At 45.4% G+C, this 13,282-nt stretch overlaps 1 protein-coding gene across 5 annotated transcripts in view; it reads right to left on the bottom strand.

The window, feature by feature from the left end:
* The window catches only part of PML (promyelocytic leukemia), a 75,074-nt gene that overhangs the window by 19,866 nt on the left and 41,926 nt on the right, over positions 1–13,282 (bottom strand). For all 5 annotated transcript variants that reach the window (XM_011967109.1, XM_011967108.1, XM_011967111.1 and 2 more), the window contains exons 5-6: positions 2,184–2,764; positions 679–749 (exon numbers count right to left, since the gene is read on the bottom strand). In XM_011967109.1, coding sequence (XP_011822499.1) covers positions 679–749; positions 2,184–2,764 — 652 coding nt within the window. The remainder of the gene's footprint in view (positions 1–678; positions 750–2,183; positions 2,765–13,282) is intronic.

Here is a 13,282-nt window from a genome sequence, read left to right on the forward strand (position 1 = left end):
GACAGCCACGGCTCAGGGATGCTGCAGAGGGAACGCCAGCATTAGATGGGACGTAGATACCTTCCAACCCTGAGACACTCTGGTTTGTTACATGTATGGTGGCCCTGGAATCACACCAGCAGAACCTGGGCAACTGGGATCGAGATCTGACTCCTGGCTTCATTTCCCATTCCTTTCCAAGAACCACCTGTGGGGAACAGCGGGGAAAGGCCCACCTATGCTGACTCCAAGAGAAGGCTCACACATTGGGGACAGGGTGCAGGAGGGGAGAGGACATCTGCCACATCCCTTAGGGCTGCTGACCCTATATCTAACCATACATCTGACAACCATAGTTTCTCATGGCTGGAAGGCACCCATATGCCATCTAATGCTGGAATTCTCTCTGCAGCAGCCCTGATCTGTAGCCGTCCGTCTACCCCACATCTAACCCCCACTGAACCTGGCTCATGGACCATCAAGAGCAACTTCGGCATTTAGGAGTCTAAAGTCAGCCAGGTAGCCAGCCAACCCTTCCTTAATGTCTTCCTTTACTTCCTCTCACTGAAATTTCCAGTCCAGCCACTTGCTGTCCCTCACTCAGACACTCTCCCTGCACACACAGGGATAGCAGGACTCACAACCTGCCTGACCTGCTGGGGCCCACCGCCTCCCCTTCAGACCTCAAACCCATCTCACCAAGTCAACGTCAGTGGGATCCCTGGGAGTGCTGGCAGCCTCTGGGCTGGCTTTCTTGGCTACAGCTGCATCTGTAGAACACAGAGAAGGTCACAGACAGGTCAAGGAAATGCTGGTAAGGGACATCCTGACCTGGGACAGTGATAGACAGGAGGTCCCTGTTGCTTTTCCTGGTTACCCATTTTCTAGGGTATCCCACAGCACTGGACAACTCCCTGGAGGGGCAGCTGGAAGGAGAGCTCTCTCGAATTCAGTGGGCAGGAACCCAGCCAGAAGGGAAAGAGAGGTGGCATTACAGTGCTTGCTTTTGGCTCCAAACTCCAAGTGCACCTCTCTCCATCTCTGAGCCACCAGCAAGGCTAAGTGTGAGCAATCATAAAGCCATCATTCCCAGCTCACTGACTCTCTGCATATAGTGAGAGCTTCATGATCTTCCTTATCTGCAGGCTGGTTTTTATTAAATCTAAATCTCTTATGCTTCAGAATAAAATAACCCTTCTCTCTGCCACTGCCCAGTTATAACACCTAAGACAAGCTGTGTAAACTCTGTGGGGTCACTTCCTTAATATGGGTAACACTCACTGCCTAGGTGGAGAAGGCACAGGTCCAGGCCCTCTAAGATTATCCTTTATGATCCATGTCCAGCTCCAGGAGAAGTAAGAAAGCTCTCTGTCACTGGCACATACCCAGCTGCCTTCAGATTCCGTAGCCTCCCTCCCCTTTCCCAGTAAGGGCGTCCTATACCAGCTGCTCAGAGCTCACATTCCAGCTTGGAGATTTAGTCAAAGAGTCCTGGAGACCCTCCTGTGCACTCCCCTCACCCCTTACTTTGAAAGTCCCCTTATTCCAGCTAATACACAGCTGCCACATCTCCCGGATTTGGATTGCAGAGCTGAGCACTGTCTCATTCTCCAGCTATGTGATGTGGCTCTGGCTCCTTCAGATCAGAAACTGGTCTGTGTCTCCTTACCTTTCAAGTGCCCAACACTAGGCAGGGCGTGCAAAGGTTGTCAGACAGCAGGTCATCCTAGAGACAAGAGGTCTCCTCCACTGAGTCACTGTACGGTTTTGGGTAAGCATCCAATCATCTCCCGGAGGTTTTCTTAGCTCCCTTCTACCCTAACCCCAGGTCCCAATTGACTTCTCTGTTCCGAGACACTGGTGGCTTAAGAGAACCTCCTGAAGTGGTTGGTCCCTCTGGCGCCAAAATGATACTGGGTCTGATTCTCAGCTTTGCAGTTTTTCGTTCCCCATGAGTCATCGCTAGGTCAATCCAGAGTCTTGTAAATTAGTAAAACGTGTCCCCTCTGGGTGGCTGCAGCCCTTTGTCAGGGCCTTATCTCCCCCTTATCCTGTGTCCTGGAACCTAAGACCTTACCAAATCCCAAAGACTGAATAAAAACCCAGTTTCCTTTTCTGTCAAATGGAGACGATCTCTTCTGACTCGCCTTCCCTAGGGTGCAGCAGAGGCACAGGGCGCCCAGGATGGTGGCTTGCGTGCTTACCTGTCCCCTGGGTGATGCAAGAGCTGAGGTCCTGCAGGCGCACCTTGAACTCATCGAAACCGTCCGTGCGCACAGCGGCTTGCAGGCTCTGGGGTTCCTCCTGGCGCAAGTGGCACAGCGCCTGGCGCAGGAAACTGTGCATGTCCAGCACCTCCTGGTCCGATGCGTAGCACTTCATCCTCTGCACCAGCGCGCTGCCAGTGCGGATGCGCTGCAGCACAGCGTCCAGGCGGCCCAGCCGACTGGCCATCTCCTTGTAGTCGCGCTGGTACCGTGCGTCCACTGCCTCCAGCAGCTCGCGCTCTTGCGCCTGCAAGTGAGCTACCACCTGGCGCACGCGCGCGCGGATCAGCTCCTCGATCTCGGCGCGCGCGCGGCCCAGCTGGCCGACAGCCGCGTGCATCTGCGCGTGCACCGCGCCAAAGGCACTATCCTGCTCCTGCAGCGCTTGCGTCATGGCATCCAGCTCCTCCTGTCGCTGCTGGATCTCTGCGCTGATGTCGCACTTGAGCTCACTGTGGCCGCTGTCAAGGAGAGCGCACGAGCAGCACAGCGGCTTGGAACAGCCTCGGCAGTAGATGCTGTGGACACACAAGGTTGGCCTGGGTTAGGACTCTCCTGACTTTTTCCTCTTAAAACGTTCGTTATAAAATTCCTTTTCCAAAATTACCAGACTTTGAATCATGGCGTGTTTCTAGGTTTCTGCTTTTCCCAATTCATTGTTTGTGGTTATGGTGATAGTATCCAAACTACCAATAACACGAGTATAAAAAGTTACTACAGTAACAATTTCAACATCCGGGAAACAATACAAAGATATACAAAACGACAATCATCTCTTTCCACCACTTCTGAATTTCCCTTCCTCACTGAGGAAGCACCAGGTAAGCATTGTGGGGTGCACCCTTCCACACCTCTCTCCAGTGAAACCGCTTTACACAAATGCCAGACTGGCAGCTGCTTGCAGGATGGTACAGACTTGACACATGTCAGCCATGCCACTTAACCTTTGCGAGAGCCCCTTGGATGAGAATTATTGTTATGCATATTTCCCAGAGGAAGAAACAGAACATGTTAAATGATAGACCTGGATATCTACAATTTTGGGGGTTGACGTTTGTCAAAAAAAAGAAAAAGAAAGAAAAGAAAGAAATCGGCCGGGCGCGGTGGCTCACGCCTGTAATCCCAGCACTTTGGGAGGCCAAGGCAGGCGGATCACCTGAGATTGGGAGTTCGATACCAGCCTGACCAACATAGAGAAACCCCGTCTCTATTAAAAATACAAAATTAGGCGGGTGTGGTGCCGCATGCCTGTAATCCCAGCTACTTGGGAGGCTGAGGCAGGAGAATTGCTTGAACCTGGGAGACGGAGGTTGGTGAGCTGAGATGGTGCCATTGCACTCCAGCCTGGGCAACAAGAGCGAAACTCCGCCTCAAAAAAAAAAAAAAAGAAAAAAGAAAGAAATCAACTCATATAATTACTTTGTAACTTCCTCCTCTTAACAAACTTTCACTCAGAGCATTCCTCTAGGTGCATAGGCACAGATCAGATGTATTCTCTTTAATAGCTCTGGTATATCCCAGATGGGCTACAATTGATTCAATCACTCGTTTCGCTGGCATTCAGGTAATTTCCTGTTTGTGCATTTTCTTTCTTTCTTTTCCTTTCCTTTTTTTCTTTTGGTGCCAATATGGACAACACTTTAGTAATATCCAAGTTATATAGCCTAAACATGGATGCTTTTGTTCCTATGAAATAGATTATAAATATAGGCCTGCTAGATCAAAGTGTTTGTATTTTAATATTTTTATTTGGTTATTTTTTTTTTTTTTTTTTTTTTTGAGACAGAGTTTCGCTCTTGTTGCCCAAGCTGGAGTGCAATGGCGCCATCTTGGCTCACCACAACCTCCATCTCCTGGGTTCAAGCGATTCCCCTGCCTCAGCCTCCCGAGTAGCTGGGATTACAGGCATGCACCACCACCCCGGCTAATTTTGTATTTTTAGTAGAGACAAGGTTTCTCCATGTTGGTCAGGCTGGTCTTGAACTCCCGACCTCAGGTGATCCATCCGCCTCAGCCTCCCAAAGTGTTGGGATTACAGGCGTGAGCCACCACTCCTAGCCTGGTTAATATATTTTAGCTAGCAGATACTTCCATAGCATTTATTGTGTATCAGACACTATTATAAGTGTTGGCAAATATCAATTCATTCAATCCTCCTGACAATCCAATGGAATAGATAACATTATTATCCCCATTTTAAGGATGAGAAAACTGGTGCAAGAGGCGAAATAATTTGTTCAAGGTCACACGATTAGTAAGTGGTAGAGTCTAGATGCAAACTCTAGTAGGCAGAATAGTGGCCTCTAAAGATGTCCACGTGCAAATTCCTGAGACCTGTGAATATGTCACCTTACTATGGCAAAAGGGTCTTTGCAGGTGTTACTCAATTAAGGACCTCGAGATAAAGAGATCATTCTAGATTATCTGGGTGGGTTCAATGTAATCACGTGAATCCTTACAAAGGAAAGGGCAGGCAGGCAGAAGAATGAGAGGAGATGTGATGAATGCAGAGGTGGGAGTGTTGTGATGTTGCTGGCTTTGAAGACAGAAAGGGGGCATGCACCAAGGAATGTGGGCAGCCTCTAGAAGCTGGGAAAGGCAAGAAAACATTCTGCCTGAGAGCCTCCCAAAGGAGCAAAGCCTGCTGACACCTTAATATACCTCAGTGAGACCTGTTTCAGACTTCTTACCTCCAGAACCATGAGAGAATACATTTACATTGTTTTAAGCCCCTAAATTTGTGGTAATTTGTTACAGCGGCAAAACAAAATATAAAAACCCGGCCGGGCGCGGTGGCTCAAGCCTGTAATCCCAGGACTTTGGGAGGCCGAGACGGGCGGATCACGAGGTCAGGAGATAGAGACCATCCTGGCTAACACGGTGAAACCCCGTCTCTACTTAAAAAAAAAAATACAAAAAACTAGCCGGGCGAGGTGGCGGGCGCCTGTAGTCCCAGCTACTCGGGAGGCTGAGGCAGGAGAATGGCGTAAACCCGGGAGGCGGAGCTTGCAGTGAGCTGAGATCCGGCCACTGCACTCCAGTCTGGGCGACAGAGTGAGACTCCGTCTCAAAAAAAAAAAAAAAAGAAAATATAAAAACCCAGGTAGTCCAGCTCAGAGTCCATGTTCTTAACCATTACAAGGCTGCTTCTTCAAATATTACCAGGGAAAATACTGTTACTTCCGCAGAAATATTGCTGTAATTTACCCTCACCGGCAGTGATAAGAATAAGTCTTGGTGGCCTGCGCCAGTAATCCCAGCTACTCGGGAGGCTGAGGTGGGAAAACTGCTTGAACCCAAGAGGCGGAGGTTACAGTGAGCCAAAATAGCACCACTGTACTCCAGTCTGGTCAACAGAGCAAGACTCCATCCAAAAAAAGAGGAATTAGCCCACCTGAGGCCAGAAGAAAGGGTCTCATCTAGGACCATGTTGAGATCAACTTGTTCTGGAACCAGCAACAGAGAGCCTACTAGCCAGCCAGACTGATACACAGTGCTCATCAATGCTACGCTTAATTAGAAATACTAAGCAATTATGAAAAGAACTAATAACTCTGAAGACGGCAATTTGGCAATACCCATCAGAATTACAAATGCATTTATCCCAGCAATCCTCTTTCTATGGATCTGCTCCACAGCTCTATCTCCACACATAACAAGATGATATCCATACAGTTTATTCACTGCAGCACAGTCCACAATAGCAAAGAATTAGAAGCCACCCACGTGTCCATTACAAGGCAATTAGTTACATAAATTATGATCCACCCATACAACGAATACTATGTAGCTGTAAGCCACTGAGGAATCTATATAATGATAAGGAAAATTCTCCATGGAGAAATGAGGTTAATAATAGGAGTACTGGAAGGATTAAATGAGTTAATATATGGATGAAAGTTTGAAAAATGACTGGCATACACTGAGTGTTCAATAAATGCTAACTATTTGTATTATTATGATATATATTTTAAGTTAGAAATCAAGGTGCAGAAATGTGTGTATCAGATACTACCTTTTGTGTAAGAATGGGGAAAAATAAGAATATCTTCATATTTGATCGTATTTGAATAAATAAATCTTAAAAGGACACACAAAAGTGGCTACGGGATGGGTGGAATGAGGGTAGAGTAAGACATTCACTGTATACCTTTTTAGATTATGTTTGAGCCTTGTGAATGTATGAATGTATTCCTTTTTGTTTGAAATTAAAAAACAGAATACTAATAAATATGGGCAATTCTATAGGGTATAGGAATAAAGGGAGGAGAATAAGAAACAGTTGTCAGTTTCCCACTTTGGATCTTGGACCCTTGGGGAGAGGGGCTGTGTCTGATGTTGGATCCCTTTCCTTGGAGGCAGGGCTCCAAGCCTGGAAGGGCACGCCTCAGGCAGCCTGGCTGGATAGAGAGCAATACCTTCTGGATGGCCATCGCCTCCGCTGTGTCCTTTTTCTAAGCTTCTTTTGTCCTGAATGGGGTCTCCTTAGGGAGACTGGCCCCTGCTCCCACTCCACATGGAAATGGGTAGCAAGTGTCTGTGAGGTGGCCAGCCTGAATCAGACACTTGGGTCTAAAAGCCCCCAGCCCTCTGGTAAGACTGAGGTGCAGACCCTGAATCAAAGGGCTGCCACCCAGGGCCAGGAATGACCTTAGCCAGGCGGTTCCTTTACCTTCATTCAAAGGACACTCACTGAGTACCTACTGTGTGCTTGGCACTTTGGAGGAGGCAAAGGTGAAGTGGGCAACTGCCCAGAAGGGCTCCATGACAAGAACCCAGACTTAACTGTATCTTCAGAAAGGCAAAATAATTATTTATTTGCTTCTGGAATACTCAAAATAATGAGGAAAAACACCACTAACTTAGTAAGAAATTGCTCACCAAAGTGGCTAGGTTACATAATAATTAAGAAAGAAAAATAGCATAATTCTATCTTAGCAAAGCAAACGAAAAGAAATATGGGGAAAATTCCATCTTCCCATTCACAGCAGCTATTTAAAAAATTCTACAAAGCCATGGTTGTGTGCCTATAGTCCCAGCTACTAGGGAGGCTGAGGTGAGAGGATTGCTTATACCCAGGAGTTCAAGGCCAGCCTGGGCAACATAGCAAGAACCCCATCTCTAAAAAACTTGTTTTTAATTTTAAAAAGGTACAAAATACCTAGAAAATTACAAAAACCTACTAAGAGATAAAGTCTAAAAAAACAGAAGACTGTATCAAGGTCCCAAAAAGAGAGACTAAATATTATAAAATTATTAATTCTCCTTGAGTTAATAAACAGGTTTAAGGCAATTAAATTATTTTTGAAACTTAACCAAAGTATTCTAAATTTCTTTCTTTTTTTTTTTTTTTCTTTTTGAGACTGAGTTCTTACTCTGTTGCCCAGGCTGGAGTGCAGTGGCACAATCTTGGCTCACTGCAACCTCTGCTTCTCGAGTTCAAGTGATTCTTGTGCCTCAGCCTCTCAAGTAGCTGGGACTACAGGTGTGAGCCACCATGCCTCGCTAATGGTTTGTTTTTTTTGTTTTTTTTTTTTTTTTTTTTGTATTTTTAGTAGAGATGGGGTTTCACCATGTTGGCCAGGCTGGTCTCGAACTCCTGATCTCAGGTGATCCGCCCACCTCGGCCTCCCAAAGTGCCAGGATTACAGGGGTAAGCCACCATGCCTGGCTAGGTTTCTAAATTTCATATGAAGGAACAAACAGATAAAATAGCTAAGAAAAAAAAATTTAATTTTATAGAGACAGAGTCTCAACATTTTGCCCAGGCTGGTCTCAAACTCCTAGGCTCAAGTGATTCTTCCACCTTGGCCCCCAGAGTGCTGGGATTTCAGGTCTAAGCCACTATGACCAGCTGCTAAGAAATGTTTGAGGAATCAGTGTAAGGAATGGATAACACATTACAGAAATGCCATTATTAAGAGAATATGGTACTAGTTCAAGAGTCAAGAGAAGGATCAGTAGAACAGACCTGATAGGCCTGATGTAGTCCCTGGCATATAGAAATGTAATATTTTATATAATGAAGAAAGCAACCCATCTTTTTCTCTTGTTTTTTGAGACAGAGTCTCACTGTGTCGCCCAGGCTGGAGTGCAGTGGTGCGATCTCAGCTCATTGTAGCTTCCACCTCCCAGGTTCAAGCGATTCTCCTGCCTCAGTCTCCTAAGCAGCCAGGACTACAGGTGTGCACCACCACACCTGGCTAATTTTTTTGTATTTTTAGTAGAGACAGGGTTTCACCATGCTGGCCAGGCTGGTCTTGAACTCCTGACCTCAGGTGATCTGCCAGCCCCTGCCTCCCAAAGTTCTGGGATCACAGACATAAGCCACCATGCCCAGCCAGCAGCCCAAACTGATGGACATTAAAGGGGTTTTCAACAATTGGAATCAGAGAAATTAGCTAGGGAGGAGGGTAGGGGGCAGGAATGAAATTAGAGCTTTGCTTCTTGTTTCATGTCCAGATACGCTTCCAATGAATCACAAAGTTAAATGTGTAAAATTACATCTCGAAGGAGAAAACATAGTGGACTATTTACTCTCGCCATAGTAAGGACACTATAATTACTGAAAAAATGAAAGAAACCACACAATCAGTAGACGCCACTGCCTTAAAAATTCAAAACTAGGCCAGGCGCGGTGGCTCACACCTGTAATCCCAGCACTTTGGGAGGCCGAGGCAGGTGGGTCACGAGGTTAGGAGATCGAGACCATCCTGGCTAACATGGTGAAATCCCGTCTCTACTAAAAATACAAAAAAATTAGCCGGACGTGGTGGCAGGTGCCTGTAGTCCCAGCTACTCAGGAGGCTGAGGCAAAAGAATGGCGTGAACCCGGGAGGCAGAGCTTGCAGTGAGCCGAGATGGCACCACTACACTCCAACCTAGGCGACAGAGCAAGACTCCATCTCAAAAAAAAAAAAAAAAATCAAAACTATGTATTTTTGAAAGATATTCATGACTATTTATAAGAAAAGCAAGTTATACAACAGTAAGTGTTGTTCATTTTGTTTTAGATGATCACAGAGATAGCAAAAAGGAAAGGAAAAGGTCTAGAGTGATAGTAGTTTCCTCTTTTACTCTCGTCCCTCCTTTTCACCTATTTAGATTTTCCAAAAGTTTCTATAATCAATTCTAAGTAAAGGAGTTTGGACTTTAAATAGGAAGCAATGGGGAACACTCAAAGAACCTCCCATCTAGGTATTACAACAAAGATCTTTCTCTTCTCTGGGATGTATTGTTTCATTTACCCCTTTATGACTCTTCAGTGCAATGACTCCACACTGTTAATTTTTTTTCAGAGACAGGGTCTTGCTATGTTGCCCAGGCTGGACTTGAATTCCTGGGCTCATGCGATCCTCTCACCTCAGCCTCCTGAGTAGTGTATTTCATTTCATTTTATTTATTTATTTTTTAATTTATTTTTATTCATTTATTTTTTGAGACGGAATCTCGCTCTGTTACCAGGCTGGGGTGCAGTGGCGAGATCTTGGCTCATTGCAACCTCTGCCTCCTGGGTTCAAGCGATTCTCCTGCCTCAGCCTCCCAAGTAGCTGGGACTACAGGTGTGCACCACCACACTCAGCTAATTTTTGTATTTTTAGTAGAGACAGGGTTTCACCAGGTGGGCCAGGATGGTCCCAATCTCTTGACCTCATAATCCGCCCACCTCGGCCTCCCAAAGTGTTAGGATTACAGGCATGAGCCACTATGCCTGGCTGAGTAGTGTATTTTAATAGAAGCCTCAACATGTTTCCTGGGTTTTCAGTCTCCCCATCCTAAAGCTGTCCATGTCTAAACTGCCATGCCAAGAGTGGTATGTGTTAGCTCCTGCAATTTCTAGCTACAAGGCCTTGAGCAAATTACCTTTTCTCTCTAAGTCTTAATTTCCCCACCTGTAGAATGGGAGTAATAATGCTTCCCTCATAGACTGTTACAAGCACAAAGATAGGCTGGTGTATGTGAACGGCTCAGCACAGCGCTATGTAGTCACTGGACATTCTGGAGCCACAAAAGAAGAGGGGGTATTACACATGGCATGGGACATCCCTGCTGTTGGGTGAACCTATCAATATCAGATCTGGGGTGTCCCCTCCCCAGTACAGATAGGCCACTATAGCCACACCTCTTGGTTGGGCCAGGGGAGCATGCTATTTCTGCTGTTCTAGGAAACTGGTAGCTCTAAAATGCGAGAAGCAAAAATGTTATGAAACAGGACCAGTGAAGGAGAGCTGGTACCACCTGGCTTACCTGAATGGTGACCAAAACCTCTCCTCTACCTGTCCCACTTCCATGCAGCAACTTGCCACTTTCACTTTGGTAGAGTGGTAAAAGAGCAGCTCTTTTGGAAATTCAAGTAACTACAGTTAAAAGAATCCATCGATCATTTATACAGTAGTATGAACGCATTTCACCAGATCAGTTTCCTGCTATCTCACCGCTGAAAAAACAAGATTTCTGAAACCAGGAGAGGAGATGGGTAATTCTAGAGCCTGGGGTATTTGAAGAGAGTGAATGCATTATTCCTATTGACCTCCCCTCCAGTGATTTATTGGTTGAGAAGGGGTGTTGGAGAGGGGAAAGCCTGAGGTCTTAGAGAAGCAGACACCAGAAAAGAAAAGCAGCAAGGAAAGCGGTGAAAGGAAGCACTGTTTCACACTTCTGTCTTATGCTGGTGCCACACCCAGGAATGGGGAAGGGAATGTTTGTGCTTTTTCTTCTCCACTCTTTTCTACACAGGTACCTGCTCCCAAGGCATATGGCTGTTGTATCCATGGTGGGTAGTGTTCCTCGGGATCATGTCACTCATTCAATAGGCGGCGGGTACACTGCCACATGGGTTCCCTGTTTCTCCTGCCATCTTTATGGTGGGGAATGGCACAACCATTCAACAGCCACTCCTGGATGCCTCCCTGTCCTCTACGGCTTCAATGTTTTTTTTTTTTTTTCTTTTGAGACAGAGTCTCACTCTGCCACCCAGGCTAGAGTGCAGTGGCATGATCTTGGCTCACTGCAACCTCTGCCTTCCAGGTTCAAGCAATTCTCCTGCCTCACCCTCCCAAGTAGCTGGGACTACAGGCGTCTGCTGCCACACCCGGCTAATTTTTGTATTTTTAGTAGAGACGGAGTTTCACCATATTCGTCAGGCTGGTCTCGAACTCCTGACCTTGTGATCCGCCCACCTCGGACTCCCAAAGTGCTGGGATTACAGGCGTAAGCACCTGGCCCAATAATTTTTTATTAAGTCTTCTTGATCCTGTCTTCATTGACTTAAAAAACTTACGACTGAGCGCGATGGCTCACGCCTGTAATCCCAACACTTTGGGAGGCTGAGGCGGGCAGATCACCTGAGGTCAGGAGTCTGAGACCAGCCTGGCCAACATGGTGAAACCCCATCTCTACTAAAAACACAAAAATTAGCTGAGTGTGGTGGCGGGCGCCTGTAATCCCAGCTACTCGGGAGGCTGAGGTAAGGGAATCACTTGAACCCGGAAGGCGGAGGTTGCAGTGAGCTGAGATTATGCCACTGCACTCCTGCCTGGGAGACAGAGTGAGACTCCATCTCAAAAAAAACCCAAAAAACTTACTGAGTACCATCTAGATCTAGGCATGGGGCAAGGGTATAAAGATGATTAAGGCAGAATGCTGACTCCTAAACCTGTCCCAGCAGTTCCCACTGCTACTGCCTCTGTTCTTGCCTCGATTATTGCTTATCTCCTTGAGCACGATGTCCTAAGAGGCCTCCCTGCCTCTGGTCTCTCCAGCTCTAATCAGCTCTCCCCAGTGCCACCAGCATGGTATTTCTAAAATATGCTTATCCTCATATGCTGAGGTAATGGCCAGTATGCCCGTCATAAGTACAATCCAAATAGTGTCAGCGGTGAGAAATTTTTTAAGCATCATATGTGTTATACGTTATTAAAGGAGATTCAAATTTTGGAACAAAGTACATCATTGGGGGAATTCATTGACTTTCATAACAATACACTACAATTATATAGTATTGAATATTGGTGAACATTAACCAATATTCAATTTGGATTTACATGCTGGTAAATGTTGCAAGAAATAAGACAAAGTTTATCACATAAATACTGATTATCAAGCTATTTTATTTAAATCTGATCTATTTTCAGTACATGAAATGTCAAGAGATGGAAATACCTAAAATAATCATTAATTAAAGCCATGTATAAGAAAAAAGATAATTTGATGAGTAAGATAAAAATAACATAGCAATATATGAGTTAATAAACATATCGTGAGAACGGACAGCTCTTCTATTCAGTCATGCCAATTTTGACACACCTCACCAACTCTTACAGCTTTGGCAGAACATAACCAAATTGCAAAATATGCCACAGCAGGAATTTGTAACAAAATTCAAAGAGTAGAGTTAATCATTAAATATTAATATAATCTGGTGACACAGAAAACAAGCAGTAACTCCTTATGTGACATAAATAATTCTGATATTCTCAAGCACTTTTATAAAAATATGTATCAAGTGAATGTATATGGTGGTTCTAATCTTGGTTACTCATTCAATAGTCATTAAGTAAATAATTTCCCCCCCCCAATGGTAGTAGTACTGTTATATTACTAAACTGAACAAACCTAAAGTTAATAAATTACAAATTGCAATACTATTGGTAATAGAGCAAGAAAAAGAAAATGAGAAGGAAGAAAAGGAAGACGGAGGAGAAGCAATTTAAGCAATTGAAATAAAGAGCATTTTTAGATTGAAGGAGCATGCTAAGTTCCAGAATAATTTGATACAAAATGTTCAACACCAAGACAGGTTGGTTAAATTAATAAATTTCAAGAATAAAAAATATCTTTAGGCATCAAGACAGAAAAAGCGGCCGGGCGCGGTGGCTCAAGCCTGTAATCCCAGCACTTTGGGAGGCCGAGACGGGCGGATCACGAGGTCAGGAGATAGAGACCATCCTGGCTAACACGGTGAAACCCCGTCTCTACTAAAAAATACAAAAAACTAGCCGGGCGAGGTGGCGGGCGCCTGTAGTCCCAGCTACTCC

The sequence above is a fragment of the Mandrillus leucophaeus genome, unplaced genomic scaffold, assembly GCF_000951045.1.
Source record: "Mandrillus leucophaeus isolate KB7577 unplaced genomic scaffold, Mleu.le_1.0 Scaffold789, whole genome shotgun sequence".
In the NCBI taxonomy this organism is placed as follows: Eukaryota; Metazoa; Chordata; class Mammalia; order Primates; family Cercopithecidae; genus Mandrillus; species Mandrillus leucophaeus.